At 31.8% G+C, this 15,662-nt stretch overlaps 1 protein-coding gene and 1 long non-coding RNA gene across 2 annotated transcripts; one reads left to right on the top strand and one right to left on the bottom strand.

Annotated features, from left to right (window-relative positions):
* Window positions 1-6,371: 6,371 nt before the first annotated feature.
* Window positions 6,372-7,770, bottom strand: LOC148604875 (uncharacterized). The gene is made up of 3 exons (XR_015916172.1): window positions 7,509-7,770; window positions 6,818-6,962; window positions 6,372-6,523 (listed from the first exon to the last, which is right to left on the bottom strand). It is a non-coding gene; the product is annotated as an uncharacterized LOC148604875 (long non-coding RNA).
* Window positions 7,771-10,331: 2,561 nt separating this feature from the next.
* LOC148604874 (uncharacterized) lies at window positions 10,332-13,911 on the top strand. Its single transcript, XM_088550639.1, has 2 exons — window positions 10,332-10,515; window positions 11,271-13,911. The coding sequence occupies exon 2, from the start codon at window positions 11,300-11,302 to the stop codon at window positions 13,226-13,228; it is 1,929 nt and encodes a 642-aa protein (XP_088406765.1). The 5' UTR covers window positions 10,332-10,515; window positions 11,271-11,299; the 3' UTR covers window positions 13,229-13,911.
* The last annotated feature ends 1,751 nt before the right edge of the window (window positions 13,912-15,662 follow it).

Genomic DNA, 15,662 nt, shown 5'->3' with positions numbered 1-15,662 from the left:
GTTTAGAAACAGGTGTGGTGGTACATTTTTCAGATGCAACGTTGTTTGTATGGATTCTTGTGGAGTTAAAACAATCACTTTGTTACTATCTGAAGCTTTGCTAAATAGTTAGGCCAAACACTTGCACACCATCTTGTATTAAAATATTTGGAAATACCTTAATTAAGCCTGATGCATCTGCATAAAGCAATAGCTCATCTGATGAAGACTAAGCATTTAACGATTTCAGAAATTGTTGCCATATCAGCCTATCATGATGAATTAAGTCTAATAAATGGTTTGCTTTTGGAATGCCAATGGTTAAGTCTTTCAGTCTTAATCTACGTAGAACTAAAATAAGCAAAATTCAAAAGCTCTATGATAGACTATCGTAAAGTTATTTTGTTCTTTAATGAAATTTTATTCAATTTTGCCCTGATCTTGTCATCTGGTTGCTTCCGTTCCAATTTACTATAATCAATATCTTTACCACAAAATTTTATAACTATGGGGGAATATTTCTTCTGTTGGATAGATATGCATAAGTTGTCACAAAGATTAATGAAACAAGTAAAATTTGCTTAATATTTGTCTGATGCAGGGCTGTCTTTAAACAATAAGTCATCCGTAATATGTGACTTACCACCTCCATAATACTTGGGCTTATGATCCATTGCAGAGCTGTACTGAGAAGTTTAAACATTTGACAATAATTACTGACCCCCATTTGCACACATTTGCAGACACTTATCATAATAATTATTATCAATCCACAAAAAAAAAAACAAATAAATGATAGTCTGAAGGACAAATAGGCACAATTCGAAAAACGTTTTCTTTGTCTGTTTTTGGTCTTTTGCTCATTATATGTCCATCATGTTTAACCAATTCTACCACTTTTTTGAATTTTTATAGCTACCTTTTAATTGTCAAGTGAAATACTTGAATTAACAAAGCTATCTTTGGGAAAGGACAACTCATCAATCGGTCGAAATTTAACTTCAGCTTATGATACTGAACCGAGTGGAGAGCATGTAACATTTGAGCATTCGGATCTATTATCCTTGCGTGAATTATTATTTCATTTACTATGTTAACCAATAAGGAGTTTTGCTGATTTTTGCAGATAATGTGATGTTTTTCCAAGACAGCAAATTAAAAATACATTTGTAAATCTTGCTCGAATTTTGATATGCATGATTGTAACCCTATTACTAATAATCTGAATATTAAGCTATTACTGGTGTAGATAAAGGACTAAGAACCTGTGTGTACAACTGTTGTTTTGTTTTGGGAATTGTGGTGCTGATCATTTATTTGCATAGTTGTCCATTGTTAAAGAATATGCAAGTTTCATTGTTCAGAATTGTGTTAGTGTTCGATTCCAGCTCTAATTTGAGGTGTACTTTTGAATAGGGCAAGACAAAGCAGTGCCTACCGTTGACTATAAAAGGGATTTGCTTTGGTGTAAAGTTCATTAATAATTTCCCCTATGAAGTAATTTTGTAATTTTGACCTCCAAATGGTTTTTTTTTATTTGATATCTGTATCACTAGATTTGTTCACAAATTTTTCAATACAACGTAAGGAAAATGAGGTTTTGGCAGAGTTATCTTCCATTGAAAAGATTTTTCGGTGCATTTCAGTGAAATTATAACTCAATTTACCGAAGTGATATGGCAAATCTTGATCCATTTCCTTAATTTTAATGTTGCAAACAGTCAAATTCAACTTTTCAAAATGTGAGATTTTTGTTAATCCTATTTCATTCACTACCTGATTCGGAGAATGACTCTTAAAATCATGCAATTTTTCGACACTTCAACCAATCACAAATCATCAATCAATTAACATATAGCATTAGAATGGTAACACACATTTTCATTCGGCGACAGTAAATTATGAAAGGCCCAAATTTGAAGAAAGAAACATTAAGGCATACAATTATATGATACAAAGACCATATCCAGTACTTGTATCTATTCTTAACAAGTCAACTAATTAAACACTTAACAAATGAAGCTTTGTTTTACAAAAAAAAACCGTAATTTTTATCAATCCAACCAATGTATTTATTTTTGCGCTTTTTCCATTCAAAATGCCAAAATACTTAGAACTTTCATAAAACTTTTAATTTATTTTGGTTAGAATTACTTTAAATAAAGTGATTTGTTAACGATTTTTTATTCTCTTTTAAAATTAACATGTTCTTTTTAAATAAATCATCACAATAAAAAGAGTCAAGAAACAACTTCATTTTCACTCTTGATAAATGATGACATGTAAATGAACTTGCTTGTTAAAGGGCAACTATATATTCGTATTTACTTTGAACGTGAAATTAATTATGAAAGGTACCATGATCATTAACACGAAGGAGAAAAAAGTGTTATACGTTTAAGGTGCATTATGAACATGAATAATAGTACGAATTACAGAGATCCATAATAGTTTTGTCTGAACATATCAATATTTAACGATGTTTATATTTTACAGCTGCACCTATGCGCCCTAATTAGTCGTCATGTTTCCCGGTTAATGGAGGTTTAGATGCATTTTCATTATTGATATATATATTTGATACAATCCTGTTTCACTTCTAATATATAAATTGTAACATTAAAGAACTGTTTGTAGTTCATTGCGTTAAAATGAATTGTAAGTGCAAACATATTGACTATGTTCCTGTGGTTTAGACATGGTATAAAAAACAAGCCTTTGTCACATATTAATGTTTCAACAACAAAACAAAACAATCGTAAAATGATATGTTGTGTATCCAAATGACAATGGAAAATGTTTTGTTGGAAAAAAATCCACAAATAGCTCAAACTAATTTTACGTTACTTCATTTTCACCTTTAACCTGTCGATGAACTCCCTGTTTAACAAACAGTTATGTAATGCATATGTTAAATGTCAAACACATTATAAAAACGAGTTATGAATACAAATACGAAGGAAACAAAAATGGTTTTGCCTGCCTATATATATATATATATATATATATGATATAAATGTATATTAGGACAAAGAACAGCATTGAACATAATTATATGTTTGAACACATGCATATGTGTTTCAACGATGTGTTTGTTTATGGATGTGCCCATTTGTCATATTTTAGTCCCATTTTAGATTTTTCACCGATATTGTATATTTAAAGAATTACCTCAGAAAAAAAAAGAAGAAAAAAACTAGATTTCTATACTATGGAACACTCAAAATGACAAATGATGAATACATCTTTTCGTTTGATATGTTTTTATAATGTCAGAGTAGTTCTACAGTATTCTGTTTAAACGAAAAAAAGACTGCTATAATGTTTATTAACTAACATTCTGCATAGAATCAGGTACGGATCAGGTACAAATCAGAACGTCTGTGATACAGCTACACTTTTTCAGCTTTTACAGCTAGTTTTTTTCAAGAATTGCTAAGATTTATTTTACACAATAAAAAATCAGGAGAGATAAAAAGAAATTAAATTTTCGATCTTTTCTTCAAATTAAATTGCTGCCAAAAATTGAATTGACTAATGAATAGCGGACATCATCATCCCGATTGGGTTGTTGTCCTTTTGGTATATTCACTATTATTCCGAATTTCCTCTGACCATGCAACCCTCTTCTTTTTTATTTGGATATTGAAATGTCGGGTTGGGGTCAGAATGATGTGCCATACAAAAAGTTGAAGATTCAGCGGTACCGCGGAGTATCGCCCTCCATGCACTTCTTACGACTTTCATGTTAAAATCGTGTAGGTGATGCATACCTAGTTCAATTCAGAATTCATTTTTCTATATGCTGATGTAAGTTTTATCGGCTATTTGTCATCAAATCTCGGTAAAAAGAAGTTTGAAAGCCTTAACCCAGGGTCAGCAGTCATCTACATTCGATTTCCAACTTTGAGTGACGCAAGCGAGATTTGGTCGTATGCAAATGAGATTCCGTCATGCACAGATGGTCTACTGAGATCAACAAACACCGCCTTCTTTATGTGTCTAAACAAGCGCGTGTACTGGAACAACATATGAAAACACGTGGTTGGATCCAATTTACAATTGGTTGCATTACTTTTGGTTGAACTGTGAGTTTTTTAGATGTGTAAAATATTACATGTGGCACCCCATCCTTAGAATGCCCTTCTTCAACTGTTTAAACTCAATTTTCGAGCAGGGGGGGGGGGGCATATGGCAATCATATACATTTTCTACTGGATTTTTGCTTCATATTTTTAAAGAACAGTTTATAATTATGTTTTGCACTTATTTTTAACCTTCAATTTAGGTTCTTAATATATTGAAGCTTAACATAATGTTATTTCAATGTGAGTTTTTAACTGTATACCTGTTCCTTGTTCTTTTTTTTTGTTTAGATTCTATGGGAAAGAGAGGGCTTAGGGAACCCAATTATATTAGGCTTGTGAAATATATTTTCTTTCACTACCAAACATCTCTGCATGGATTTATATATATAGCATATTTAAGCTTTTTTGTTTCATAATGTTCATGTGTGACTTTCTACACAAAAATGTAGTACTTGCAACTGCCTGAAGACAATTCAAATTTCCTCTGATATTGCAACTCTCCTCTTTTTTAATTAGTTATGAGTATGTTGAGTTGGGATATCCAAATAAAAAGAGGGTCGCAGTTTCAGACGAAATTCGATCTAAGTAAAAGATTAATATTATTTTCAGAAAAAAAACAGCCATATCTCTTTGCATTTTATAAAAAAAACTATCAGTAATACATATACGTACTACCTCATATGAATGTATGGTTGATTGTTACAACTGAATACCATTGTGGTTCTGTTGACTACATGTAAGTCCTAACAAGTTACCATAGATGAGGACATAAATTCCAAGTTATACTCTTTGGTCACAATATTAGATATCTACATCTATTCACCTGTCTGAGTCCAAATTATCTCAAATATTTATACAACCCCAAAAATTGTTCACTCGCATATTGGTTTGGATTTGTTGTGGTCATCTGGAGACACTTGGTTTTTGTAAAAATTTGAGTATTAGTTGGTTGATCTTTATAAATTTTAAAACAAGGTTGCAAACAACAACAGGAAGGTTGGTATAGAATTGGGGGGTTAGAATTAGGGGCATTAATGGGTCCTAAAACAAGAAATTTATTGATATAACAATACAACTCTAATAAAAGTATAGCAATGCCTATGATATTGCTTCACAAAATTCTATAACAATATAAACAGACATGGATTGATTGTTTGGGTTGTGACTTAAGCCAAGTAAGAATAAGGGGCCCTAAACAAGTATTTTTCCCCTTGATTCAAGAAATAAAAGGGAAAAATACTTGTTTATTTCTGTTTTGGTTTGAAAAATTTTGTAGATGTCAAATCAAAATCCTTGCCTGCGTTTTTCAATAAGATTTCAAATATCTTTTACAGTTTTCAAATTATAAAGGAAGCCACATCCTAACAAATCATATTTTTTGAGATAATGAAGTACAAAGTGTTCCATGAATGCACTCTAAAGCAGACCTTTATATTTGTATTGAATTTCAAAATGTGCAATATTGTGTCCATAATGAATTGTAAGACTCTATGTTAAGTGCGTCAATAATTAATATTGTGTCCACACTTGCAGAGTTTAATTGACTGTGGTTGAATCATGCTGCATTTGGCAAAGCTTTTTTATTTTAAGTTGGATACATTCTTGTATTGTAGGGTTTCGCATTTGCTTTCAATTTGTTTAATTGCTGAGGAGTTTTCTTCACCTATGTATGTTATGGTGAAAGTTATAACATTCACATTAGTTAATTAAAAGTTTATTTGGAATTTACTTGAGTACCTACATGTATAAACAAAATGTTGCACTTGTCTCTATTACTATGTGCATGCATCATAAATAAAACAGGTTGATACACTAGTAAACCTAGTTACATCTTCCAGTGACAATATTCTTGAAGGATTTAGGGGGCAGGGATTTGACGTCAGATAAGAAATTTATGTTGCACAAGCACATACATTTAGTTTTAATTCAGAAGCAACTGAAATCAATATTTCATTTTGAAAAAATATGCCTTGTTTAGTGATTGGGGAAACATAGAATCATTATTTTTCTACTTTTCAATGGAGAGGTAAAATATTCATTTCAGGAATTTGGAACATTTTTAAAAGATTACTTGCCCCTTGCTAATAAAATGGACGATGCTTCAGAGATTGAACAAAGACAGAATAATAAAACATAAGACATGGTCCATTGTACAAATCATTTTTGTGCATCAATGCCAAAAACATCATTCTGTACAAAACACATTATGATTTTAGGATTTGAGAGCCAACACAAATTAGTTGTTTCAATTTGCAGATATACAAATGTACATGTAAATGTATATACAACTTTTAATCGTTCGATAAAACTGACACATCAGATGCCTCACTTAACTCCAATACAACAGATATATCCTTATGTCTTTGGTTGAAGTTGCAGTTAGATTGAAAATTGTGGAATCTATTTTACTTTGAATAATTCAAACTTTTCTATGGTCCTCTCTAAAATCTAATCACCTGTAAAATTAAATATGGTTTTTATTGTGTATTGTAAAAAAAAATAAATATACAATGTGTGCCAACTCAAAACAGTAACCCCTTACAAAAAATGCCCCTTTTCATGTAAAACATAAGTCGTTACACATGGGAGGCAGCTGCCAATACACTGTGGGTTTGCTTTTATTAAAATATATACAAATTTGCTAGTAATGATACATGTTGTAATTACCATTTTATGTACATCAACAAGACATTCATGTAGATTTCTAACTGCACTGCATGCATTTCGTTTTGTCACTATATACAACATACCATTCTGATATGTAGTGTGCCTCATCATATGCATCTAAACATATTTTTTTTTCAGAATATGTTTCTAACAGGATTTCTCTCTTATGCTTTTTAATCACATATTCTGGTAATGCCAGGAGAATGGTAGCACAACCTTCTTTGATACCTGAAGCAAAAATCAGTTAATTGAAAAGTTGTCAGTTTTCCAGTGATCATGCCAAATGTACACAATTAAACAAAAGTGTTTATGGACTTGAATCATTCATTGATTTCACATAACATTTCCAACATATGAATATATTGCATTTTTGACAAGACACCCCCTCACTTTTTTCCATTCCTAATTCATTTGTTCATAGTTACACTGAAAAAAAAATCAAGATTATTTTTAACTCAATGACAAACACATACACCATCCATTTTATGTTATGCCTTCATAAATTTCATATGAAGACATCTTATGGCTCTTAGTTTCTGCACCTGTTCCTTGATAAGATATATATGTCCAGTGGGGTATAAATAGGTTGGTGTGGTGCGCTAATGGAATGAAAAATATAAAGACATCAGCCACCATTTTGATGGAGTTGCTTTTTCAAAAAAAAAATGCATGTGGCATAATTTGGTTCAATTTTTGGGAATAAAATTGCGGGAACTGAATTACAAAGTGCAGGGGACAAGGGACAAAATTAATGAAAAATTAAGTGACACTTACTAAAACTACTGTTAAAAGTCACATTGAAATTTGCGTCCATCAAATATACGACGACCTATTTCATTTACCATCTCGATTCCAAATCTACCAGTGTCCCATTTCAGACTTATCGACCCCATGTTGTTCCAGTACATACGCTTGTTTAGACACACAAAGAAGGCGGTGTTTGTTGATCTCACGTGACCATCTGTGCATGACAGAATCTCATTTGCATACGACCAAATCTCGCTTGCGTCACTCAAAGTTGGAGATCGAAAGTAGATGGCTGCTGACCCTGGGTTAAGGCTTTCAAACTTCTTTTTAACGAGATTTGATGACAAATAGCCAATAAAACTTACATCAGCAAATGGAAAAATGAATCCCTATCGAGCTAGGTATGCATCACCTACATGCTTTTAACATGAAAGTCGTAAGAAGCGCGTGAAGAACGATACTCCGCGGTACCGCCGAATCTCCAACTTTTTGCATGGCACATCGTTCTGACCCCAACCCGACATATCAATATCCAAATAAAAAACTGGAGGGTTGCAGGGTCAGAGGAAATTCGGACTAATTCACTATATATTAATTTGCACCCAAGGCTGCATTGGATTAGAAATCTAGTGTTTCATTGAATCTATATAATTTATAACAGTTTTAAATTTAACAACAGTCTGTCTTGATACTTACTGGAATCTTTGCTGAATAACAATTTTTCAACAATTGAATGACCTTCAATTATGGAAGACATAGTTGTGTCCTAAAAAGTTATTTTTCTACTTTCGGCGCCAATAAATTGTGAAAGGCGAAAATTTGAAACGTAAAGAACAACATGAATAAAGAACAATCATGACAAGTACATGTTGTATATTGTGGACAGAACTTTCTTTTGTAAACAGATTATAAACACATGCAATACAAAACGTATTTTATTTTTTTTTTGGGAAAAAAAGAATTTATTTTTCATTGCACAATTTAAGGTTTTGATATTGTGCATGTTACATCTATTAATGTCGTATTTTTTTATGAACCAAGACCAAACTGTACATTACATTGTTAAAATGTACTCTTAACTTCAAAAGGAAGTAGGTTTTTTTGGTTTTTTTCTGTCAATTTGTGCATGAAATTCACTTGTACATGTAAATAAGTGATCGAAATTAAAAAAAAACGCATTTAAATTTTATATAGGAAGTGTATAAAGAAAATGTGGTCATAGTTGTAATTTTAAGTAATGTAAAAATTATCATGAATGCAATGCCATTTGCATCGCACAATATTCATTGTAGTGTACATTATTTATTTTTATTCCTTACTAACTAAGTGCATATAGTTGTTTCTTAATTAAAAGTAATTTTACTTTTTTTTTCTTTTGGTCTAAATAAAAACTAAATGCCACAAAGTCACATGTGATTTGTCAAACAAAAGATCACAAAATTAATGTGTTTCATTTCCATGTGACAATGTTTAACGTTTTGTTTGTGGTGTGTGTGTGGTTAAAGTGGTTACTAAACAACGCGAGATGAATGTGAACTACATTTACGATGACCTTGCAAAATCGATTTATATTAATTAAGTAGTAATATTGTAACTGATTTTCTTACTAGTAATAATTAAAACTTAAAGAGCAAGATTTAGTCACTCTCAAAAAGAAAACGTTTTGTCTTAATCTGTAGTCTGTAAGATTCTTCACTTAAAACAGGTTTTCAAAATTGAAACAAATGAGATTAATTTGTAATTAAAATTAAAATATCAAACATCCTTGTCGGACTTCCTAGCATGGTTGTTTGATAATATCCAATAATGGTTACACTTTATATAACTTCTAATCATAAATGTTACAGAAAAATGGCAGTAAACTATTTCATGATAATGGGAACTGCGGAAATTAAAATAGAAAGTTAAATGTTGTTGATGAATAGAACTTGTTTTACACAATGTACACTTATGCCCAGAAACTCCATAGTGAATAAATTACAAACTAAAAACAATGATATGACCAGCTAAATAATCTCACGCTAAAAGTATACAAACAATGATTCCGCTTTTCCGTATGTAACATAGCAATTCCATTTCAATGAACGCGACATTTAACTTGATGTAAGTATAACAGAAAACATTGCAAAAGTATAACTTTTTCAATACTACACACATTGTCCATTGGCATACAACATATACACAAATAGTATATTTATGCACTGGATAGCGCCCCCCCCCCCCCAATTTTTAGCTCGTCGAAAATATTTTAGAACACGGACTGTGTTTGTAAAAGAGACCTGTTTATGATGACATGATATGTGATTGATCCCTATGCATCACATAAAATAAAGGGATGATAAAGCACTCAGTAATCATAACATGTCAATACATGTTGTTTTGATAATCAAACTAGAACTTTAGTTGATATTTCTATCAGTTTAAGGATGACTAATTACAAAACGCTTTTATGTTTATATTTTACCAAACTTAACGACAAATGTGTTGACTTTTCATTCAGAATTGTCAACTTTCCTTTCATCTGTGACAACATCTCTTAAGCACCTGCGTATGGAGTGTTCATATCACCACTTATTCGCTAGGCCAGAGCTTGGCGAAACTACGCATTCTATCTTTCTTTGTGATTTAAACCAAAACAACCATAAAACCAATAGTACAAATCAAAATTCACGGGAAATTATAAAATGTATAAACTGTATCAATATTGAAGGGATTGATCAGTACAAGGAAGGATACTACTAATCAATATGACATCAAAACAATTAATGCAAATGTTATGTGCTTATATCATGTATATAGGTATAAAACTTACATTTGATATAACACTTGTACTTGTCCATGTTAACCTTTACCTGTCATATCATATCTTGCTGATTGATGTTCTCTTATTACATATATATAGCAAGACATTGCCTCACTATCGTATTTCCGTACGTGTGTTGATCTTAACAAAGAGTTAAGTTAATAGTGTCTTTTTTTATAAACAGATCGTTAACTTATTTAGGATATATATTTTAATTATACTGATTCAGTGGTAAGTGAAATTCTTTTTAGATAAATATGGCAAAAATACATTTGGTACATTTTTGACACGGCTGTAAGCAATGCTATTTTTTCTTGCGACTCATGGAATATGCATAATGGAGAAGAAAATACCAATGAAGCTCATTATTATAAAACACATATAATGTGTTGTGAAGATGTATCTGGTAACACAATTCTCACAAAATATACCGTAAGCAAATTATCTTTAAGGTGTTTATTTATTATATACAAATGTATAGGCCATTGTTAAAGAGTAATCAAGGGAACCAAGGCTACAGCGGCAATCAAACGAATGCAATCCAGGGACAAAGACCAGACATGGAAAACATACATACACAACAAAGAACATAAAGCAACTAAATTCATACATACAAGTAACAAAAGTAAATGAGCAACTCGGACTCCACTAAAAACTGGGAGCATGGACCAGGTGCACCGTTAGGGTAAGCGTCCTCTGCTTTTCTAGAAACACCCGCCGAGTTGCTCATAAAAAGTCAAGTCCGGGGTAGACAAACGACTATGACCTGTTGAATAAATCAGTTTTCATAAATCATTAAGTATTCCATTAAACTTTCTAAAGGTTGTATTCATGAAAAAAAGTTGTTTCAAATGTTTCTGATCATTATTATTTATTGATGTATGCCGGCAATACTAAATGCAAAAGATGTGTATGTATGCCTATAATGAATCGTCCACTCTTTATAATGTAATAAGACGTATTTAATATAAGTTTATGTTTTACAGGCCCGTCGACCGACATTTTATGTTTCGAAATGAAACTGTTTTTATCATCATTTTACTTGTTCTTCTTTCTACAAAAAGAAGTTTTTTCAAAACGTATTGTTTTACAAGGAATAAATAATAGATCTGTGACCAACCATGAGGTACGGGATTTATCCAATGCTTCCGATGGAAAAGGGGTGATGATAAAACCAGGAAAACCTTTGACAATAAATTTTTGTTTAAGAGTAAAATCAAAAGTTCACCTGAACAATTTCAGATTTTCAAACTTTAACACGAGTGCATTGTTCCGAGTATCGCTCGATCATGGCAAATGGATGGGAACATATTTTGCACCTCCCGGAGATAGCTGGAATACTTTTATTGATACGGGTAGATTTCCAAAAGAATATGATTTTGAGTCCGGTTGGCACGTGCTTAAAATAAACGTCAGTGATACTTCATCACCTATCGCACTGGATCACATTGAGTTTGATGTATTTGACAATTACATAACGGAAAATATTTTGAACTGTGAAACAATATGCATTCCGGATGGCAATTTTCCATTTAAAAATCCAAGACTGTCTTCAAGGACAACTATGGGTACTATTTTGCAACGATCAGAACCTACGACCTGTGCTGAGGTGGATAATGTCAATGTTGCATTATTTCATCCTTATATTAACGAATTTTCCATTACTGCATCTATGCCACAGTATAACTCCTTTTCTAATAGAAAAGATTTTGATCTTACGAACTGTCCGCATCTCTCCCATATATTATGGAAATTTAACAATTTTAGACCACGTGTTGGCATACCTGCCTTACGAGACAACGAAGCCACTCTCTTAATTACAGATGGACAGACTATGCAAAACGATCGCTCTGTCCACATGGTCATTCTTTTCCAACTTGAAGGATTAAGTAAAGGAAGTATCGACTCAAGAATAGGATCACACCTACATCTTAGGTTCAAGTCATTGAAATCAAAAAACATTGTGAGTATGAGGTACCGTGGGCCTCAAGGCAACATGTCATTAAGTGAAGAGAAGGTATATGATGAACATACATTGGAACATATGTGGAAAATTCCTGATTTTACATGGATGGAGCATATAGAAAATTACTTAGTTTTGACGATTGAAGGTGACAGTATTGCTGAAATTGAAATTGACGAGTTGAGAATGGAAAAGAGACCTATGGTTGCTGAAAGGGTTGAAACAATATATCGTAGCGACGATGTTATTATTGAAGCAGTATTTGTTGAATTTTGGTGGTTAGCTCCAGAGATCATGAATGTGACTTTAACTAACGGGAAGAGAACGGAAGGTGTTGCATATATTAGATTTTACAGACCACTTCCGTGGAATGGTGGTTATGCTCAAGTATTGGTCTTGTATCAAGACGGAAATATTCGCTTACTCCCTGTTGCACCGGAAGGAATTGATTGGATTCCATTCGGAACATCTGTAATTGTTGGACAACCACGTACAGATTCAAATAGACCCTACGTTCTTATAAAAGAAGTCGTCATAGATCCGGAACGATGGCAGATGAGCTTGCTTTACAAAGATGGATCGTCGGTTAGAATGAAATTAAATTGTACCTATTCTGAAACACAACTGTCGGTAAGTGATCTTTATTTCACAAAAGATCCTTTTACAAATCCATTCCTAACTGTAAGATCTATGTTCGTTTCCGAAGGCAACAATGATGTTGATAGTGTTAAAATTGACGATAGATACTCAAGACACATCATGGATAATTTTGGTGCTATTCAAGGGCGTTCGTTTACGTTTTTCCGTCGTTGTATATCTAAACATTTGACACTAAGCCCAGACATTCAAGTTGATATTGCAAGAACGTCTTTTAGACCAAGTTTTGTTCCCCTTGCTCATAGACATTTTACACAGCAGACAAGACGAATGATTGAACGAACTCATATTAATGATTTAGACATAAAAAGATGGCTTAAATAGCGTCAAGGTGTAGCTTTTCTGTAAAAATAGGTGTCAAGCACGTGCCTTATAATCTATGTTAGAAGCCGTGAAAAGTAGTTGAGTTACTGGTTGAAGCAGCAACATGTATGTGCATATATCGATATTCAGAATAAATACAGAAATGTCTAAAAATGGAGTGATTTGTAACTTACAAAGGAAATCCTAAACATTACTTGTTCGCTAATGAAATGAATACATTAATCATCTTGAAGTGACATGATTAGCAAAACACGTCCTCCGACAAAACTGCAATTATGCCAAGTCAATGCACAATTGTTCCACCTACATGTCATACAATGCATTTAGATGCAATACTTATTCAAAGGACAAGTGTCTCATGAGTGTTTGAAAAAGGCGTTCTTTTAGTATTTATATCCGCTCTAACGTTCTTTTACAATATTTTTTACATGTTTATATACATGTATTGTCATTACAATTAATGAGCCTACATTTCTCTATATTATAAAAAAAATCAAAACTACATACTGAGTCATGATGTGTATATAAATGTATTGTTATAATTATTTTACGTTGATTGTTATTATGTAATTTTGTAAATTTTTAATTTAAAATTCAACTTTGATCTCCAACATATGATATGCATTGTGTTTGTCACGTTCTTTTTTGATGAAATACTTGTTACATTAAATGTACTTATGCAGTGTATCGTTCTTGTATTCAGTATAAATTTGACTCTAAGAAAGAGTTGTCAAGGGAACCAAGATTCTTGTCGAAATCAAAAGAATGTAATCCAGAATGTAGACCAGACATGGAAAACAAACAATGGTCATAAAGTAAAAAAATAATACAAAGTAACAAAGTAAATGAGCAACAGAAACAGTATTTAATGTTATCCAAAAACATTGTGTCATTCAGAAAATTGGTTTGTCATGTGAATAGTATTTAACATATAAGTTAGATATTTGAACTCATTATCTAGCCTTAATCGTTCGTCCATTTCAAATCCCTCGCTTTTGTAAACACCGAGTTTAATTGGTTACTTGCGTTTGCCTTTTAACAGCAAAACTATTAAAAAATATCTAAACAAATTCACAACATGAAAAAACAAATATCTTAATAAATACAAACTGACATATCACAAGATATATTATCACACTAAGACACGACATTAATTTAAGAATTATAGTGATTTTTGTAAGTTGTCTCTTTAAAAGTATCATTCATTGTAAGCTGTCTCTTTGGGAGAATCAGAAATTGTCAGTTGTCTCCTAAGAAGTATCATAAATTGTAATTAGTCTTTTTAGGAATATGAAGAATTGTAAAGTGTCTCTTTAGGAGTATTATAATTCGTCAGTTGCCTCTTTAGCAGTATCATGAATTGTAAATTGTCTTTTTAGCAGAATCATGATTTGTAAATTGTCTCTTAAAAAGTGTAATAAATTGTAAGCTGTCTCTTTAGGATTACCATGAATTGTCAGTTGTCGTTTTGGCAGAATTATGAATTGTTAGTTGTCTCTTTAGCTGTATCATGATTTGTCAGTTGTCTCATTAGCATTGTTTCTTTAACATTTTAATGAATTATAAGTTGTCTCTCATTTGTAAGTTGTCTTTTTAGCGGTATTTTTTTTTTTTGCAAGTCGTCTTGTAAGAAGTATCATGATTTGTAAGTTGTACCTTTAGTCGTATTTTGATTTGTCAGTTAACTTTAGTAGAGTGAGGACTTGTAAGTTGTCTCCTCAGCATTTTCATGATTGTAAGTTGTATCTTTTGCAATATCATGAATTGTAAGTTGTCTCTTTTGCAGTATCATGATTGTAAGTTGTATCTTTTGCAGTATCATGAATTGTAAGTTGTCTCTTTGGGAGTGACATTATTTGTATGTTTTCTGTAAAGCAGTTTCATGTATTGTCCATATTGGAGTATCGTGAATTGAAGTTTTCTTTTTCGACGTATTTGCAAATGCATTCAATGTAACATTTTCATACTTTTGAGTGAAATACAATTTCTAATATTTTTACCTTACCTAATTAAAATCAAACATAACTCTGTTTATGTTCATAAGGTCAAAAGCATTTGTATGGTTAAAACATTTTGCCATTTGCATGTCCAGCTGAATACTAAATTATCTTTAACTTTAAATACATCACATTATACTCACATCATCTTACAAATTTATAGTTTTACATCGTAATATGATTGTATTTCTGGTAAAATATTTCGAAAATTGTCTATGAAACTATGTATAATCAATCTCATACATCACAGGATTTCAAAGGAATACCTGTGGTGATTTCCCACAAAAACATTATACATCTGAATTAAAGAAAACGTATGGCTTTATGGCTTAATGATAACGCAATAATCTTTGTTAACCACAAATTATCGATCAATGTCACGAGAAAGATTTTTCCCTAAAAAAAGCAGATCAGGTAAAACTATGTCATGAATTATT

The sequence above is a fragment of the Perna viridis genome, chromosome 10 (assembly GCF_037379345.1).
Source record: "Perna viridis isolate PV_CMFRI_1.1 ecotype Kerala chromosome 10, ASM3737934v1, whole genome shotgun sequence".
In the NCBI taxonomy this organism is placed as follows: Eukaryota; Metazoa; Mollusca; class Bivalvia; order Mytilida; family Mytilidae; genus Perna; species Perna viridis.
Note: the sequence above shows the minus strand (reverse complement) of the source record. Positions and strands in the feature narration are given on the sequence as shown.

Coding starts and splice junctions, on each gene's coding strand:
- LOC148604874 (XM_088550639.1), top strand. CDS start 11,300: ATGAAACTGTTTTTATCATCATTTTACTTGTTCTTCTTTCTACAAAAA.